This window comes from Necator americanus, chromosome II (assembly GCF_031761385.1).
Source record: "Necator americanus strain Aroian chromosome II, whole genome shotgun sequence".
Classification (NCBI taxonomy): Eukaryota; Metazoa; Nematoda; class Chromadorea; order Rhabditida; family Ancylostomatidae; genus Necator; species Necator americanus.
Window position 1 is genome coordinate 34,697,508 of NC_087372.1, and position 15,763 is coordinate 34,713,270.

Below are 15,763 nucleotides of genomic sequence, written 5' to 3' on the forward strand. Positions count from 1 at the left end.
TTGCGTAAGCGGCTGCGCTCGAAGCAGTGCGGAGACAGCGGTTGGAACTGGGGTGGGACCATGGCGAACTGCAGAGATGGGTGGAGGTAGCGAGGATCCTTACACGATTCCAATCGCCACGCTCCACCCCGCCGTTACGAGCGCAGCCGCTTACGCAATTGTCCATGCTTCATGTCGTTTTGATCCAACTATAAGCCTTTGTTGCTGCCAACATCTTCACGTTCTCAGCACGGTGCCTGCTTTGCTTCTCTCCATATAAGTTTTGATTTTGTTCAATATTATTTTTGAACTATTCCTTATATTCAAATCAGGAACACCACTTTTCAGGCAATGTATTTCATTTATTTCCTGACTTATTGCCTCGTCACTCCATCCTTCGCCTTCATTATTGGCGGTTGCATTGGGCCAAAATCCGTGCTGGAACGTTACCTAAATCCGACACAAAAAGCACAACTGCGAGAACTCGTCCACACCATGTTTGACGGGAATAACGCGGAACAGGTAGGATTAGATAGTCAATAAAGACTATCTTTAGTAATAACCTCCTTTTTTAGGTGGTGACAACTGCTAACACTTATGTTCATAATGTGATCTCTCAACAACAATGGCAAAGTATTCTTCCTGAGCTGAGAAATTATCAGGCTCTAAGGCGGGAGTGTTCCATCTACGCTCAACTATTACCTAGTGACATGTATAAGCAACTCTTGGTAAGTACAGATAGGGTCGAATGTGTTCACTCGCCCTCCACGTATGTAGTAGAGTAAGCGGTGCGGTAGAGCGTAGCGGCTAGGATCGAATGGGACCAATCCCGTGACAGCTTATCGTTGCCGTTTATGATCGTCCCACGTGGACTCCGACCGCCATCTCTACCGCGCCGCTTCGAGCGCAGCAGCTTGCGTTACTGTGGAATTCAAAATAATGGGCAAATCAACAGTGCAGTGTTCCTGTCAAAGAATTCTTTTTCTTATGAAAATAGACAATACTAAAGCTAAACATCGGGTGGGTGTGGCGCAGTCGGTTAGAAGTCCGTCGTAGCCACACGGTCGATGGTTGGAAACCGCCCTAGTGCAAACAAAACCTTTCATCCCTCCTGGGTCGATATATTGGTACCAGATTTGTCTGGCAGGATAAAAACACTGATTTGACACATCGGCTGGCCTCCGGAAGTCGTTGAAGGGAAACACGCGCTCCAAAACCTCAGCGATTTCGAATTGCAGTAAAACGCGTTGGTGCATCCCAAGTGGATTGGTACGCCAGTGACTTTATCCTTTACTTTTACTTTTACTTTTAACATTTATTTTCTAACAACTAAGCATTTATTTACAGAATTCTGTCTACAAAGCCACTCAATTGGGTGCAGCTGATCAAGATTTGAAGCGTCTTGTTGAGGACTACGTTGATCGTGCAATTCGTTCCGGACTCATTGGACAAAACAAACCTTCCGGAAATCCCACAAACCAACGGAAACCCTCATTCAAACCAAGAATACGTTACTATCCACAACGCATCATCAATGAAAATGTTCTTGTGACCAAGCCACCTTTTCCAAGAGTTTATCCGTTTTTCACTACGGATGCTCCTCTACTTACGAACAATTTTCAGATATATGAACGAAGAGGACCGCAAGTAGGATAAGTGAACACACGTAGCGAAGTATATCATGCTTAACTCATGGATACAGATTTAAATACAGGATAGTAACGTTCAAAAATAACTAATAACGACCCACTAAACATTTTGAGCAATGAACGGCCGTCTGGAACTTGACTTGTTCGTAAGCAAAGGAACATCTGTATCAGAATCTTTTGCAGTTTGTTAACAGCACTTACTTTTTAGCGTGGGTTTCTCCCCCGATAGGCGGGTACGATATTGAAAATACCTGCGGGAAAATAAGGGTTAGCTTACATATTCCGAACAGAACTCCTTCATTCACATGTATAACGTCTGTATTTATTGTATTATTTGTCAAATAATAAAAAATTCACTTCTGTCTGTGTTGACTATTTTTCGTAGTTACTTGATACTGTGGAAACAAATCGAATCTTTGCTTCTTGCATGTTAACTCTGTGGTTGCGTTGTTTTGAACCCCAGCCTAAAGATGTGGAAGTGAAAATGTTAAAGGGAAACAGAAAACGTCTATCTGAGTACCTCGCAGTAAGATCATTGGAGGTTATGGATATGCACTGTGCAGGCGCAGAATTGCTTAACAAAAAAGGAAAAGAATTCAAGGATTCCTGAAGAGAATTCTCCCCAGCCGAGTTCTGTCGATGATGTTACCGAAAAAAAAACGATATGAAGCTCGGTGCAGATGCGCGGCGGCTGCACTGGGGAGAGAGCGGTTAGGATCGAGGTGGGACTTTAAGCTCCGCTTATCGCTGCAGTCCTAGTGCAACTAGCGAGGGTCCCACCTTGATCCCAATCGCTCGCTCAGCCGCACCACTTTGAGCGCAGCTGCCTGCGCAACTGCACCGAGCTTCAGGTCGTTTTAATTCGACTGCTGCTGCAACAATGGCCACTATGACAATATTGCGAACTTTCCAACCTGAGGACAAGTGTAATTAATTTTGCGCCGCTTAGGACTAAAGCGTACATAAAAAGACCTCCAAGGTGGAGCTTAAATGGAGGTTTTAGTGAACCTCAGCCTCAAGCTATGAATATTTCTACAAGACGGACGTAGTTTTTTGTACATATCGCTAATTTCTTCGTTACTACTTCGGTACAACTCGATATTTCGGTACTGCAATGCTACTAAATAGAAATATCAAAGAAAACCGCGGATAAGAATGAGAATCAAGTTAACAATAAACTTACAAGTAAGTTACTTGCACGCTTTCGACTAAACGGAAAGATATTTATGTATAGGGCACGTACATGCCAAATTATTTTGTAAAAGTACTGAATTTAGTAATTCACTTTGACCAAGTCTAGTCTCAGGGAAGGACTGGAGGATACTAAAGCAGCTCAGAACTCTTTCTTAACGGGACATTTGACCGTTTGAGGAGTCATCCCGCGGTATTACACAAGCTCTGGCAACACAATGATGAATTCTTCCATCTATAAATTCTATCAGTCGTTGTCAAACATTGTTAAACATATGCCCTTATTCTAATTAAAGCTCTACCATAAGCTTAGAACCCCACATTTCGCAGTTTAAAAAAGATATAGATAGGAATGGAGCGCAAGTTAGAAGAAAAGTTTGTCTCAAACAGAGGAGAAATCTGCACAGAAAAGGAAAACAATACTTCGCCTTTCCTTTCGAAGGAATAAGTGCACTCAAATTCGGAGACGAATTTGAAAAGGACGAGGAGAGAAATCGTAACGTACATGCACTCATAATCGGTCAACAGGTCGCGAAGAAATCGAAGATGAAAGGGCTAAGTGTGAAAGCAGCGAGGTCGAGCGACGTCTATGTTCCTGAAAGAGCAGAGCCGATCACTTGCCCTGTGACTGAACGCGACCGTAGATCGAAAACAGCTAATCGTTTACTTCTGCGCTCCCATCAATATCGTCGACCACTTCTGTGTGATATCCCTCAGGTCCTGGTATCGATTGAAAACAACCACTCTTCGGGCACTACTCAGCTAAGGATCCATTAACAAGATAAGAAAATGGATTTTTACATATAGTAGGAATCAGAACGACATGAAACACGGTGCGGTTGCGCTCGAAGCGATGCGGGGGAGATAGCGGTTGGAATCCAGGTGGGACCATTACGAACTCCAGCGATGAGAGGAGCTAGCATGGGTCCCTACTCTATCCTAGCCGCTACGCTCCACTGCAACGCTTCGAGCGCAGCTGCTTGCGCAACTGCATCGTAGTTCATGTCCTTTTTACTTTACTATACCCTCTATACCTTATATTAAAACGAAATTAAACCTCTACGCTCCCGTACTGATAATAATAGAAAATCAATTACCGCGTAAACTTCCGGAGATACATACGAGAGGAACCGAGACAGGCGGAAAACCACAACATTATGCTCTAGTCCTACGGCGTTGACTAATAACTTTAACTTTGCCGATCGCCGTAAAATGTTGGCATCAGCAGTAATTTTTCACGACACCACAATCGTTATATCACTAATTGAATCGCATATCGAAAAAAATACACATTATTTTATCGATCATATAGAAATCTGGTACAATTCACATATGGCACTATATTACTCTTGAGTACGATTCTTATTACGAGTTATGGATACGGTCTTTACAATTTGCCGGATACAATCATGAGAAGGCAAATGAACACATAATGTCATTGTTATCATGATTTCAGTTGTCACTCAACAGGTTAGAAGACTTGCCTAATTACTCATAATTACTTACTCATACTTAGTGATGCACTAATAAACGATTTAAATAAATAATGATGGTTTATAGCAGCTATTGTAAGAAAATTGATGATGATGCAATTCGCGAAAATGTAGAACAGTCGTCACCCAGGTGACCTGTTCACTTTGTATGAAAGATTGGGCTACCTTATCACACAGTTTGTTTTTAGTTGTACTAGTGAAGATGAAAATCTCCCCAGGAATTTAAATAGCATAGTTTTCCTATCCCAAAATACACAGAAATACCTGAGAAACTCCTCAGCAGCAAGTCTTCAAAGTAGTTGTGTGAGAAAATTCTGTAAGTACAAGACCACAATGATAACCTAACAATTTGTATCACATACAATTCGAATTAGGTACGTTAATTATGTGATAAAGGTCGACTAGATAAAGCTACCGGATGATGGAAAAACGAGTAACATGAAAACATCTAAGCATGTAACGACTGCGGAGGGCAGGTACCATCTGCTTCTGTGTCTAGCACTGATCATCTACGTTACAAAAACCCGAATCGATGAGGAAAGGAGGAGCGTAAATATCAGTAAATCAGTAAATGCGAACGCACTACGTTTCGCGACTGAGGCGCCGAATTATGGCAACATATATGTTACAATACAATACGTTTAGAACATAGACATAGAAACAATCTTGGGCAGTATATACTCAAAAAAAAGAATGAATCAAAGTCCCAAAAAAGCTTGCTCTTATACTGGAAAAAAATCAGTGTATAGATATTTCGTTGTTGCTCACTACAAAGAGCGGAAGACAAACATCTGCTTTCTCCTACAATGAAACATTTCACCTAAGAGTAAGACTAGAAACGAACACTGTGTCGGTGAAAGTCGAATACATAAGCGTCACTGTCGAAGGTTCGTTTAATGCCGACCGTCAAGAGCATCAAGATACTTGTAGTCGATTATACGTGGTATAAGCGTGTGCCTATAAAAGGAAGCTACATGAAATTCTGGGACTTAATTGAAAACAAAAAAGGCTGTCCTCAAAAATGTTCAATAAGGCGGATTTCCTGAGAACTAAGCTTCTGTAAGGATTATGTTATGGTAAGATTCCACCTACAACTGGTATAGCCGAGTCGAGACAAGCTGAAGCTCGGTGCATTTGCGTAATCAGCTGCGTTCAAAGCAGCGCGGTAGAGCGACAGTCACCAGCTTCGCTAGGGTTGAAGCGATCAATGGAGCAAGCGAAGGTCCCATCTCAATCCTAATCGCTCTCTCCGCTTCAAGCGTAGCCGCTTACGCAACAGAGCACCAGGTCGTTTTGACTCGACTATATCCAGAAAATTATGGTCTGTCTACAAGCGACGGCACCAAATATCTGGATTGCTCTGAATCGCGCTAGTAAATCACTTAATTGAGTAAAAATGTGTGTCAGACAGTAAGTGAGCAGTCAAACAGAGATGCTATAAAAGCGTCACGATCATCAGATACAAGTTAAGTGCCGTCGAAAGGTTTGCCGTGGTATGTTAACTTCCACTTCTTGCTAGATTATATTATATGTACAGGAGCAAAATGAGTTGGAACAGACAGGAATTTCCAAGAGAAAAATTACGATGACCTTCATAATCACTAGCAAATGTTTTGTTGATCCTCTCTTAAAAGAAAAAAAAACACTGAGTGCTCAGTGCATTGATTGAAGGGTGATTCATATTCAGGTGATAGAGTGAATCATTATTAAAACTAACCTGATTGGTAAGAAGAAGAAGCAAACGATCGGGAAAACCATCTCGATGAAAGGATATGGCGAGAACCCGAATCCACATAAAATAATTAATTGTAATAATTGACATGCGGTGAATAGATGCACTTTTCGTTGTGGGACCTTGCGGATGTAGTGAGTGGGAGGATACGCTTGCTGAAGAAAAAGAAAACATAATTAAAGTTGAGTAAAGGGAGATGAAAGAAAGAAAAAAGATGAAAGTAGATAATACCTGCTCGGTGATAAGCAATAATAACCGCTCGAACATCTCGTTGCCGGACAGTGAGGTGAGCGCCATATATAAAAACAATCCATGTAGAACAGAGGTGGGGATCAATTGCAGTGGATACGGTATCAAGTAGAAGGTCGATATGAGTATCAATGAGTGCGCAATTAACGTCGCTAAGCGTGTCTCGCGAACATTCATTATCCTGAAGATATATGGAACGTCCGTATAGAGCAAACGATCTTCAAATAGAATTCGTAAATAAAATATCTACGAAAGAAAAATCACTTACACTTCATGCACATGCCCTTGCGATACCCGTTCTTCAACATCAGCCAGAGCTCTGAGATGTAACGGGGAATGCGGCAACGCTCCATGCATCCACGGTAGACCAAACATGGACAGAAAGACGTTTAACAGCGCCACAACGAAGAGGTCAAGATTTTGTGTTTGGCCCTTCTTGAGTCTGAAAGCATTTTCTTGACATTTCCCATTAAAACGTCACCAGCGGAGGGAATTCCTCGAAAAACAGCTTCTACGATAAATTAACAAAGAGGTTTCTAGAAATTCAGAAACGTGATCAAATGATGTAGAAGTTATGATCGTGGTTGCGTGTCGGTATTAGGTGGACTTACCGTAGGATGCCAAAAACCGTTAGTCAATTTATTATGCTTGCTAGGGGAGCATCCAATATCATCGAGAATGCAGTGAAGAAAAGCAAAAACAATAGTTAATTCGGTCCCCTCCCTACGTCTTCTTAGTATCGATATTCTTCCTGGTTTTGATGTGCTCTTCAGAAACTTGGGCGCTTCGCAAATGTTTGCAGGAGAAAAATTCAGTTACATATGAACAAATCACCGAAAAGAAAGATCAGGTTCCGGAGTTCTACCCTATGGTGGGGTCTATACGACATGAAGGACAGTGCATTTGCGTAAGCGGCAGCGTTCAAAGCGGTGCAGTGGAGCAAAGCGGTTACCGGATCGAGGAAGGACCCTTGCCATAGTGGGGTCAAAACGACATGAAGCACGTACGCAGTGGCGTACGCCGCTTCTCTAGAGGCGCTTCAGTGGAGCGTAGCGGCTGGGAGCGTGCTGAAACCATTACTGGCACCAGTCGAGTTGGGACCGTTGCAGTTTGCAAGGGTCCCAACTCGATTCCAACTGCTGCCTTCACCGCGCCGCTTCCAGCGCCCACGCAAATCCACCGCAACTACGCTCGTGATTCATGTCGTTTTGACCCGACTATGGCACCATTTCTTCGCTGCGGTTCGCGATGGTCCCACCTCAATTTCAACCGCCACGCTCCACCGCGCCTCCTCGAGCGCAACCGTTTACGCAACTACACACTGCTTCCTGTCATTTTGACCCTACACGTCGGTTTTCGGGGACGGTGTCACATTGGGCAAAGAAGGTGAAATTAGGTGCATCGGACACGTTATCGATGACAACTCTTATACTGATTGGGTTACACGAGATTGAAAATGAACAACAGGAGGACTGGTGAGAGTCATTCATAGAAAAGAAATGATGCTCTTCGTGCCCCTACTCAACTAAACAACTCCTGCATTCCATCGGGAAGAATCAAAGTATTACTGGTTGCTTCCCGCGTAAATTGAATATCAGCGGGAGGACAAGCAACACAAGTTTTCACAATTTTTCTCAACTAGATTCAAGCAAATTTAAAGCCAGCACAAGGCAAAATTGACCCTCGTTAGGACCTGCCCATGAATAGACAAGGGAGAGGTGTAGTGGATGAGTACGGGCGTGATAACGCTCAATCCCCTATCCACGCCAAAGATCAAAACGAGGTCAGATTCGTGATGTGCTGCCTGTAGAAGTGCCTTTTTTTTGGGAAAAATGTAGTTGAAAGGGAGAAAGGGGCACTCAATGGTGCCTTTATTTCTTGAAGTAAATAATCAGATCAATCGAGTCGAATCGATCGAATAATGTTTATTAATAGTGAATCTTGAAAAACGGCGTGCTAGACGCCTTTTTTCTAATAACCAAGTGATTTCAGTTGGTTTCAGTTGCAACGCTTGTGCACATGCCGCATCCAGTTGCGAGCGGTCGAAGATTAATGAGGTCACCTCACCAGCTTATTCAATTAAAATCAATAAATACGCTGCTAAGGGGACCGGAACGTGTACATAGAGGCGCGTTCTAACGTACCTCGTTGGAACTAAAGCAATTCTCACGCCGTTTCTTACGACGGTTGGGGAGAGGTGATCGGTACGGCCCCGGATCTTGCAATCTACAGCTATATCTCCACTTTTCCGCACGGATTCCCTCACCACATCAGATTCGTGGTACGCTGCCTGTAATCCTAACAACTGCGCCCAACCGCGCCGCTTCGAGCACAGTCACTTACGCAACTGCAATGAGCGTTAGGTCCTTTTTAGTTGACTGTAAATCTTTTCTTGACATCCGCTAACGCCCTCCTCCCGGCCTACTAATTTAATCGTGAGTGCTTCTTGTACGAAAAAATCGGTGTAAGATGAACTTTTCTGTGAAACTTACTTGTTCTGCGGATTATTAACAATTGCCGATGTGATATTTTGATCCATGAAGAACAGAAACGACAATGAGAACCCTAACAAAAGGCACACAAAATATCCGGAAGGTGGCAAAGAGAAAATATCTGCAAGATGCATAATTGGCACGTTCTCTCGCAGTCTGAATCGATCCTCTGAAAAAAAAGAACAATAGAATTCGTTGAATACAAAGGAAACGATATTCATGGGAATTAGAACATACTTGCAATATCAGCGAAACAATATGATCCCGTGAAGGACATAATGAGAACGGATGCCGGCAATGCGTAGTCGGCCAGCCATTCACGGCGTGATCTTGTCAGATATGGCGTCTAGATGTGAAAATATAGGAAACATCAGTAAAAAAAAGTACAATGGAAGTAATTATAGGTACAAATGCTTTTTCGCGCAAACGCGACAAACATTCGAATGGGGCGCGGGAGCGTGCGTAGAGAGATCTTGATATTAAAGGCAGCATACCATGAAATCGACGATTTTGAAACAGATCTCAGTCGGTTTGAAACCACATGAAGCACGTGCATTTGCGTAAGCGGCTGCGCTCGAAGTAGCGCGGTGGAGATAGCGGTTGGAATCGAGGTGGGACCATGGCGAACTGTAGCCACAATTGGTGTTAGTGACGGTCCTCCATCGATCCTAACCGCTTCGCTCGTCCTTCGAGCGCAACAGCTCGGGCAACCGCACAGTGTTCCATGTCGTTCTAACTCTATAGCAGGGTCAAAATGACATGAAGCACGTGTGCAATTGCGTACGTGGTTTTTCTCGAGGCGCTTCTCGGTGGAGCATAGCGGCTAGGAGTGTGGTGAAACCCTTGCTAGCACCACCCATCGCTACAGTTTACGACGGTCTCAACTCGGTTCCGACTGCTGCCTCCACGACGCCGTTTCGAGCGCGTACCCAAACGCACCGCAACTACACTCGTGATTCACGTTGTTTTGACCCGACTATACTATACCTTGGACAGTATAGGCACGGTGTACATTAGGAGTATGAGCATGGACACATTCAATTTCCTCTAATCATCCTGAAGAACGGCGTGGGAAAGGCTCTCTTGCACGTTTTCTACTACGAGATACGTTGCAACGTGTCACCGTCCTACACGTTCCGCATCCACAAGCGACCGGACAGCAACCGCTGCGGTTTCCCCCAGCGGTGAATCGAAGTAAAATCGATAGATAAGCTGATGAGGGAACCGGCACGTGTGGAAATGCTGCGTCATAAGGTGCCTCGTAGGGAAAAACGTACAAAAGGGCATTTTCCACGCTATTTTTCGAGACGATTGGGGGAGATCGAGTGATGTCATGCTCAAACTCGTAGTCTACATACATCCCGTGCGCTGTTTTGTACATGAAAGACTCCAAAATCGTTGAATTTCGTGGTATGCTGCCTTTAAATTAAAAAAATTGAATTATTGAACATTGTGTTCGAATATTAACACCGCTGACTATACGGAAATAACAGTACAGTGATTACTCCTCACTTTTCTAAAGTTGTACAGAAAAAGTCCCAGCCATAACGTGCCGAACATCAGTAGCATGTACAGTATTGAAGTGTCCCTTCTACACAGTACACCGTTCTCCTGAAAAAAAACATGGATTTGTTTGCCCGAAGAGAATTTCTCGACGACTAAAACAGTTCACCTGTGCAACTGCAGAAGTTAGGTTAGAAAGGGTTGTAGAGTTCTCATTAGTAGGTTTTGTTGAATCACATCCACTATAGTTTTTGAGGAATACTAAAAATTAAATGCTTAAAATATTTAGGAATAGAAATTAATGTAGTAAAATGTTCCATCTTAGCAGACTTACTATTATGTATTGCCCGTATACTTTCTACAGTAAATGCTATAGCAATAAATAAAGAAAACATCTCTTCGGCGGACCTGAAAAGAACATTTTCGGCTCCTTTTTTTTCTTTTCATCTCGAAATCTTCATCTATCTTCCCTTTTTGAAGATATTTAATTGAATAAGTGCTTGAATAGTAAGTAAATATTTCTTAGAATATGGTTTACTCACCTGGTTGCCAATTTCATTAAACTGCACAACTCAGTAGCCGAATATAGCACGAGAAATAATTGACAAAACAGCCCAACACATGCGTACATAGCGAAAAAATCATATCCGAGCTCTTCAGAAATTTTATAGATCACTATAAAAATTGAGAGTGAAATCCTGGTGATGAGGTGTAACTCCGGATATCATTGATACTAACCCTTTATGTATATAGCTAATGGTACGGTGGTGAGCAAGATGATCATCGGTTGACCGCCGAACAACGAGAAAAAAATACCACCAATTGCTTGAGCAATGATTACTTTTCGAACATCTAAAAAAGGGGGGAATTTGGCAAATATGAGGAAGTTTTTTTTCGGAAAAAAAAGAATAGAGAACTCACTAATGCCTCCATTCGTATTGTCATCGTTGAGCACACCAAAGGCAATTGCGGGCAGGAGACAAGCAAAATAAAGAAAAACAACAGTGGAAAACAATTTTTGCACCGTTCGATGACCGCTAACACCATCGGTGAAATCCGATGGATAGACGGCAAGCCGTCGCTTGAACTCTTCCATTAGACCACGAAACGGATACCATGCGTTCGGACCGAACTAGAAATTAACTGGTTAGTTATGCGTGGACACAAAAAGGAGAAAATTATTGATTCAAAGTAAGGAAGGTGTTTTAAGGTACATTACATTAAAAAAAAATTCATCGTTTTAAACCGCATCATGAGCTGGCTCAAAAGATCAGTGTCAGTTATAAGTTTTGCACTTATAATATAAAATATTATTATTAATAACAAAATTGGACGACAAATTAATGTATTTATAAGAAATAATACAATTTTTGTATGTATTAAAAAAGCTCATCTTTTTAAACCGCATCATGAGCTGGTCCAAAAGATCAGCGTCGGGTGGATTTTTGCACTAATAATATAAAATATTATTAATAATAATAAAATTGAACGATAAATTAATGTATTTATAAGAAATAATATAATTTTGCATTTTTCTGTGGTTTTTGTACTCAAACTATTCGGAATTCTACGACTAGGAGGAGAAGCTTGTTCGTCCGAAGTTGATGAAAAGTCCCAGATACCTTTCCTACACGGTAATCGGCAAAGCTATTTTAATTAGACAACCCTGAAGAGCGGATGTGCGGTTGCCTCGCATTGTCCGATTTTATTTTCTGAGCATTTCTCACATTCAGCCGTATTTTTCTTGTAATTGCAATCCTCCGTCAGCTCAACCTCTACTCACCATCTCTTTTCCATTGCGTTCTGGCGCTAAAACCTACTCCTCGGAAATGTATCATCAAACAGAAAGTAATGGCGTGCAGAAGAGGCTACTTAAAGGCATCACCGCACAAATCTGGAGTGGTACGGATTTCCGGTGGAGTATTCGTATACGGGATCGTAGATTAAGGAGAGGGATGTGATTCCGTCCACTTCTTCATAATTGCCGTAAGAAAAAACGGTCCGGAAGATGCGGCGCCGCACAGGGCTGGCGCGCTCCAATCGAACTCCTTGTAGAAAATAGTGCGCCGGAACGCTCGAAGCCGCATCTTCCGGGCCGTTTTCTACGGCAGTTAGGAAGAAATGGACGGAATCATCCTCTTCCTCATAATCTACGACCCCGTATACGAATACTCCACTGGAAATCCGTATCACTCCAGATTCGTGGGGTGATGCCTTTAACGTTCTCTTTGAAGCTGGATTCTTAGAAGAGGCGAGATTTTAATTAGATAAACTAAAAAAAATCTGTACATCCGGAATTCTACTGAAGATATGTGGAAGAAAAGATGAAATGATTATGCTTATGGATACAAAAAAAGGTGGAACAGGTTTGATGAAGCGGCAGTTCTGATTTGCATTCATTATGAAAAGAAGGAAAAAGAAGGGAAGAAAAAGAAATAATAAGACCAATTAAAATTAATAGTGATGTAAGAATTATATCTGTGTATAGGTTGCTATGAAACGATTAATGGCATTGCTATTTTTGTATAGAGCAAATACCAAGGAAATGATTCATTCACTTTTCAATTGTTGGTGTGTGGAAATAGAAATGATTGTGTATATGGAAATCCCAAAGCAAAATTTCAAGAAAAAAATAAATATTCAGCTTCATAAATTAGTATAAAAACGATTCTGACGAACTTTGCCATTAATTCTATGTACCATGATTTTGCCTGCTCGTTGACAATTTAAGAAATCGTAAGAAATTCCAAAAGCGATGACGAAGCGAAAGCGTCCAGAATAATGCACAAAGAATTTATATTCTATTTGATTGTGGTAGTCAGAAATCTTTTCACAATGTTTTTTTCTCGGATTTTAAACGAGAGGAGAATTTCTGAAGTGGGTGAAAATTAAATGACTTGGAGAATCTCTGGACAACACTTACAATTTGCTCTTTCGCCTGGCTTAGATGAATAGATGATTTTCGTTCGCGCCATTGATTTTGATCCATTGCGAGTTCTTTCGCGGCAGAGAGCAACGTAGACCTAAATACGAGAAGTTCTTTTTTTAAATTACTATTCGATGCTCTATTTGAGTATCCATTTGATTTTCCGAGTACTGTAGAATTTTTGGGAGTGCAGGGACCCTAAAACCTGAAGGTGATCGATCACAAACCTGAATGCTTCCACCGATTGGGCCATAACGAGGCGCTGCCGAATTTCCATGTCTGCGAACAACGTAGCAAAAGTTCTGGTGGTCTCAAGGGCGGTTTTTGTACCTTTCTGAAAAGAAATGCTAGTAACCTATGGTTGATGTTTTTTTGAAAAGTTTAATAAAAGATGAGGAGTCAAACTACGGAATATTTTGCAAAATTATTCCCTACACCCTCCACCTGAGAACTTCAGCAGAGTTGTCTTCCTGAAGTTGAAGTTCTAAGGTGTTACAAGTGGAAAAAGGAGCGTGCCCTTTCATTTAAATGCAAATATAATGAACTTTTTCCATAAACAGGTCTAGTGTCAATTTGAAAAGCAATGAGTGTCGAAGGAATGAGGTTGGAAAATGAGTTCTGTCCGTTTCTATGATCACAACTTTCCCTGATTTCAAGTTTGTTTACTTCTGGGGGAAGGGTCCAGAATATTCAGGAGCAATTTAGCTCGTCTACATGACTTGATTGGTCGATTTTATCGATCTTAATTTTGTTTAAAATTCCGCTCGAAATAATTGAACAAAAAATAACAAGAATAGACATTTTCAAGAACTCTTTCCTCTTTCCACCAAATGGAGGATCTGAAGGGAGTTTTATAGTCACTAGGTTGAATGAAAAGAAAAAGAATTTTTGACGGTCCATGAGCGGAAATATTGATCGTATGGTTAGATTGTCTTAGAGCTATATGTATTTCAAAAGTACTGATTCGTGAAAATTTCAACGGTCAGGGTCCCAACTTGGCGCTGAAAAAAGATATGCAACGTAAAAGGCGGTGTAACTGGTGGTCCTGTAAAGAAAGACACACAACATAAAAGTTACCGTATCACGTAAACGTACCGCTCTGCTAGGCGCTATGACGATAATGATAAACCGTAGATCTTGCATGGTTCGACCAAGATTCGTTGGATGTGACAATCTGGCAATGGCGACGTGACGATGTTGTACTGTGTTTAGCATACATCTGAAAATTTTTGAACTAATTTTGAATCGATTTCAGGTGAATAATTTAGGATTGTACAATTTTTACGGCTGGAATAATTAGCCAAATCTTGAACACACAAATTTCTTGTCGCTCATTCTTACCGTGTCTTCATCGAAGAAATGTAAGAGAAGAAGCCAATAATATTTTTTTATAATAATACATATTTATATACCTATTATTTAATGCTACATATAATTTTTTTTTGGAAATACATAGATATTTTGTTCAAAGAAGCATTCATAGTATTTCTTTCGGTAAGGTACTACCGGACTAATACATCCAGAAACGAAATGGATTTTCCAAGGAATAACCGGGAAAATAACCCGTTACCGTTATTTCAAGATAATTTTACTGGCGGAACCAGCAAAACCTCAGTTTGCGTCATCACAATCTCAAAATATCCACAGATTTTATTTTCGACGTATGCAGTGAAAGTTCGTTGTGAAATTTTTCAGCCTTGTTGGAACGCTTCCGCATTCAAATTCAATTCTATTCACAATAACCGTCAAATTAGACGAGGGATTCGTTGTGGTGATATCCGTCCGTCCGTCGTCAATGACTGCTCGATGCTTGAGGGCAGCTCAAAGATTTCAAAGCCCGAGGGTTATGAGAATGAGTGGGCGCTAATCGAATCTGACGGGTAGCTGAAGAGCGTAAATTACGATGCTCAGAGATTCTGGTTACGGTTGCTACCATATACCTTGCGATTTGCGCAGATTTGTACGGATAGATAGAAATAGTAGAAAAGAATATTTAAAAAATATATTAGAAATATATATTAAAGTATGTAGACTAGAAAAGTTCAAATCAAATGTCAATCACGCTGTCAATTAATTCAAGTCAAATCCATATTCTGAGATTTTTCAAAAAAGTTCATTCATGTTCGCACTGTTTGCCAATTTTTCACTCCAGCAACACTTCAGCTAGTTTTAATTTAGTGAAGTGTCTCAATTAGTGAAAGTATTTCTTTTCCAACAGTAGAATATTCTCCGGACTTTATATTTATATTAATATTAATTATATTTCCCAACAATAAAATATTCTCCGGACTGCGTCAGACAAGCAGCACCCAACAAGGAATATGTTTTAAAAATTAATTTTATTGCTACCAAACACTACTACAATAAAAACAGCATCAACGAGAATCTTGGATTGATGCACACTGCTCATGAAATCCGGAACAGGGGCCTTAAGCAACTGTTACGGCGAGTTTCAAAATTATAACTTGGTAGCGTACTTTTTTCCTTGAGCTACGTTTTGAGCTATTTTTTGCCGATAAGGCAAGGCTCTGTCCTTACAAGAGGGAAGT

At 41.2% G+C, this 15,763-nt stretch overlaps 2 protein-coding genes across 2 annotated transcripts in view; one reads left to right on the forward strand and one right to left on the reverse strand.

The window, feature by feature from the left end:
- Positions 1 to 330: 330 nt before the first annotated feature.
- Positions 331 to 1,635, forward strand: RB195_020426 (uncharacterized protein; the record flags this gene model as incomplete). The annotated part of the gene is made up of 3 exons (XM_064188713.1): positions 331 to 501; positions 555 to 707; positions 1,327 to 1,635. The coding sequence occupies 3 exons, from the start codon at positions 331 to 333 to the stop codon at positions 1,633 to 1,635; spliced, it is 633 nt and encodes a 210-aa protein (XP_064044594.1).
- A 3,570-nt stretch (positions 1,636 to 5,205) lies between these two features.
- RB195_020427 (uncharacterized protein) overlaps positions 5,206 to 15,763 on the reverse strand; it is a gene marked incomplete at both ends in the record, with an annotated part of 30,393 nt that continues 19,835 nt past the window's right edge. Inside the window, 15 exons of the mRNA XM_064188714.1 lie at positions 5,206 to 5,269; positions 6,030 to 6,199; positions 6,276 to 6,474; positions 6,562 to 6,735; positions 8,786 to 8,954; positions 9,023 to 9,131; positions 10,298 to 10,396; positions 10,458 to 10,549; positions 10,623 to 10,696; positions 10,831 to 10,963; positions 11,027 to 11,140; positions 11,210 to 11,420; positions 13,212 to 13,311; positions 13,442 to 13,548; positions 14,310 to 14,433. Coding sequence (XP_064044595.1) covers positions 5,206 to 5,269; positions 6,030 to 6,199; positions 6,276 to 6,474; positions 6,562 to 6,735; positions 8,786 to 8,954; positions 9,023 to 9,131; positions 10,298 to 10,396; positions 10,458 to 10,549; positions 10,623 to 10,696; positions 10,831 to 10,963; positions 11,027 to 11,140; positions 11,210 to 11,420; positions 13,212 to 13,311; positions 13,442 to 13,548; positions 14,310 to 14,433 — 1,939 coding nt within the window. The remainder of the gene's footprint in view (positions 5,270 to 6,029; positions 6,200 to 6,275; positions 6,475 to 6,561; positions 6,736 to 8,785; positions 8,955 to 9,022; positions 9,132 to 10,297; positions 10,397 to 10,457; positions 10,550 to 10,622; positions 10,697 to 10,830; positions 10,964 to 11,026; positions 11,141 to 11,209; positions 11,421 to 13,211; positions 13,312 to 13,441; positions 13,549 to 14,309; positions 14,434 to 15,763) is intronic.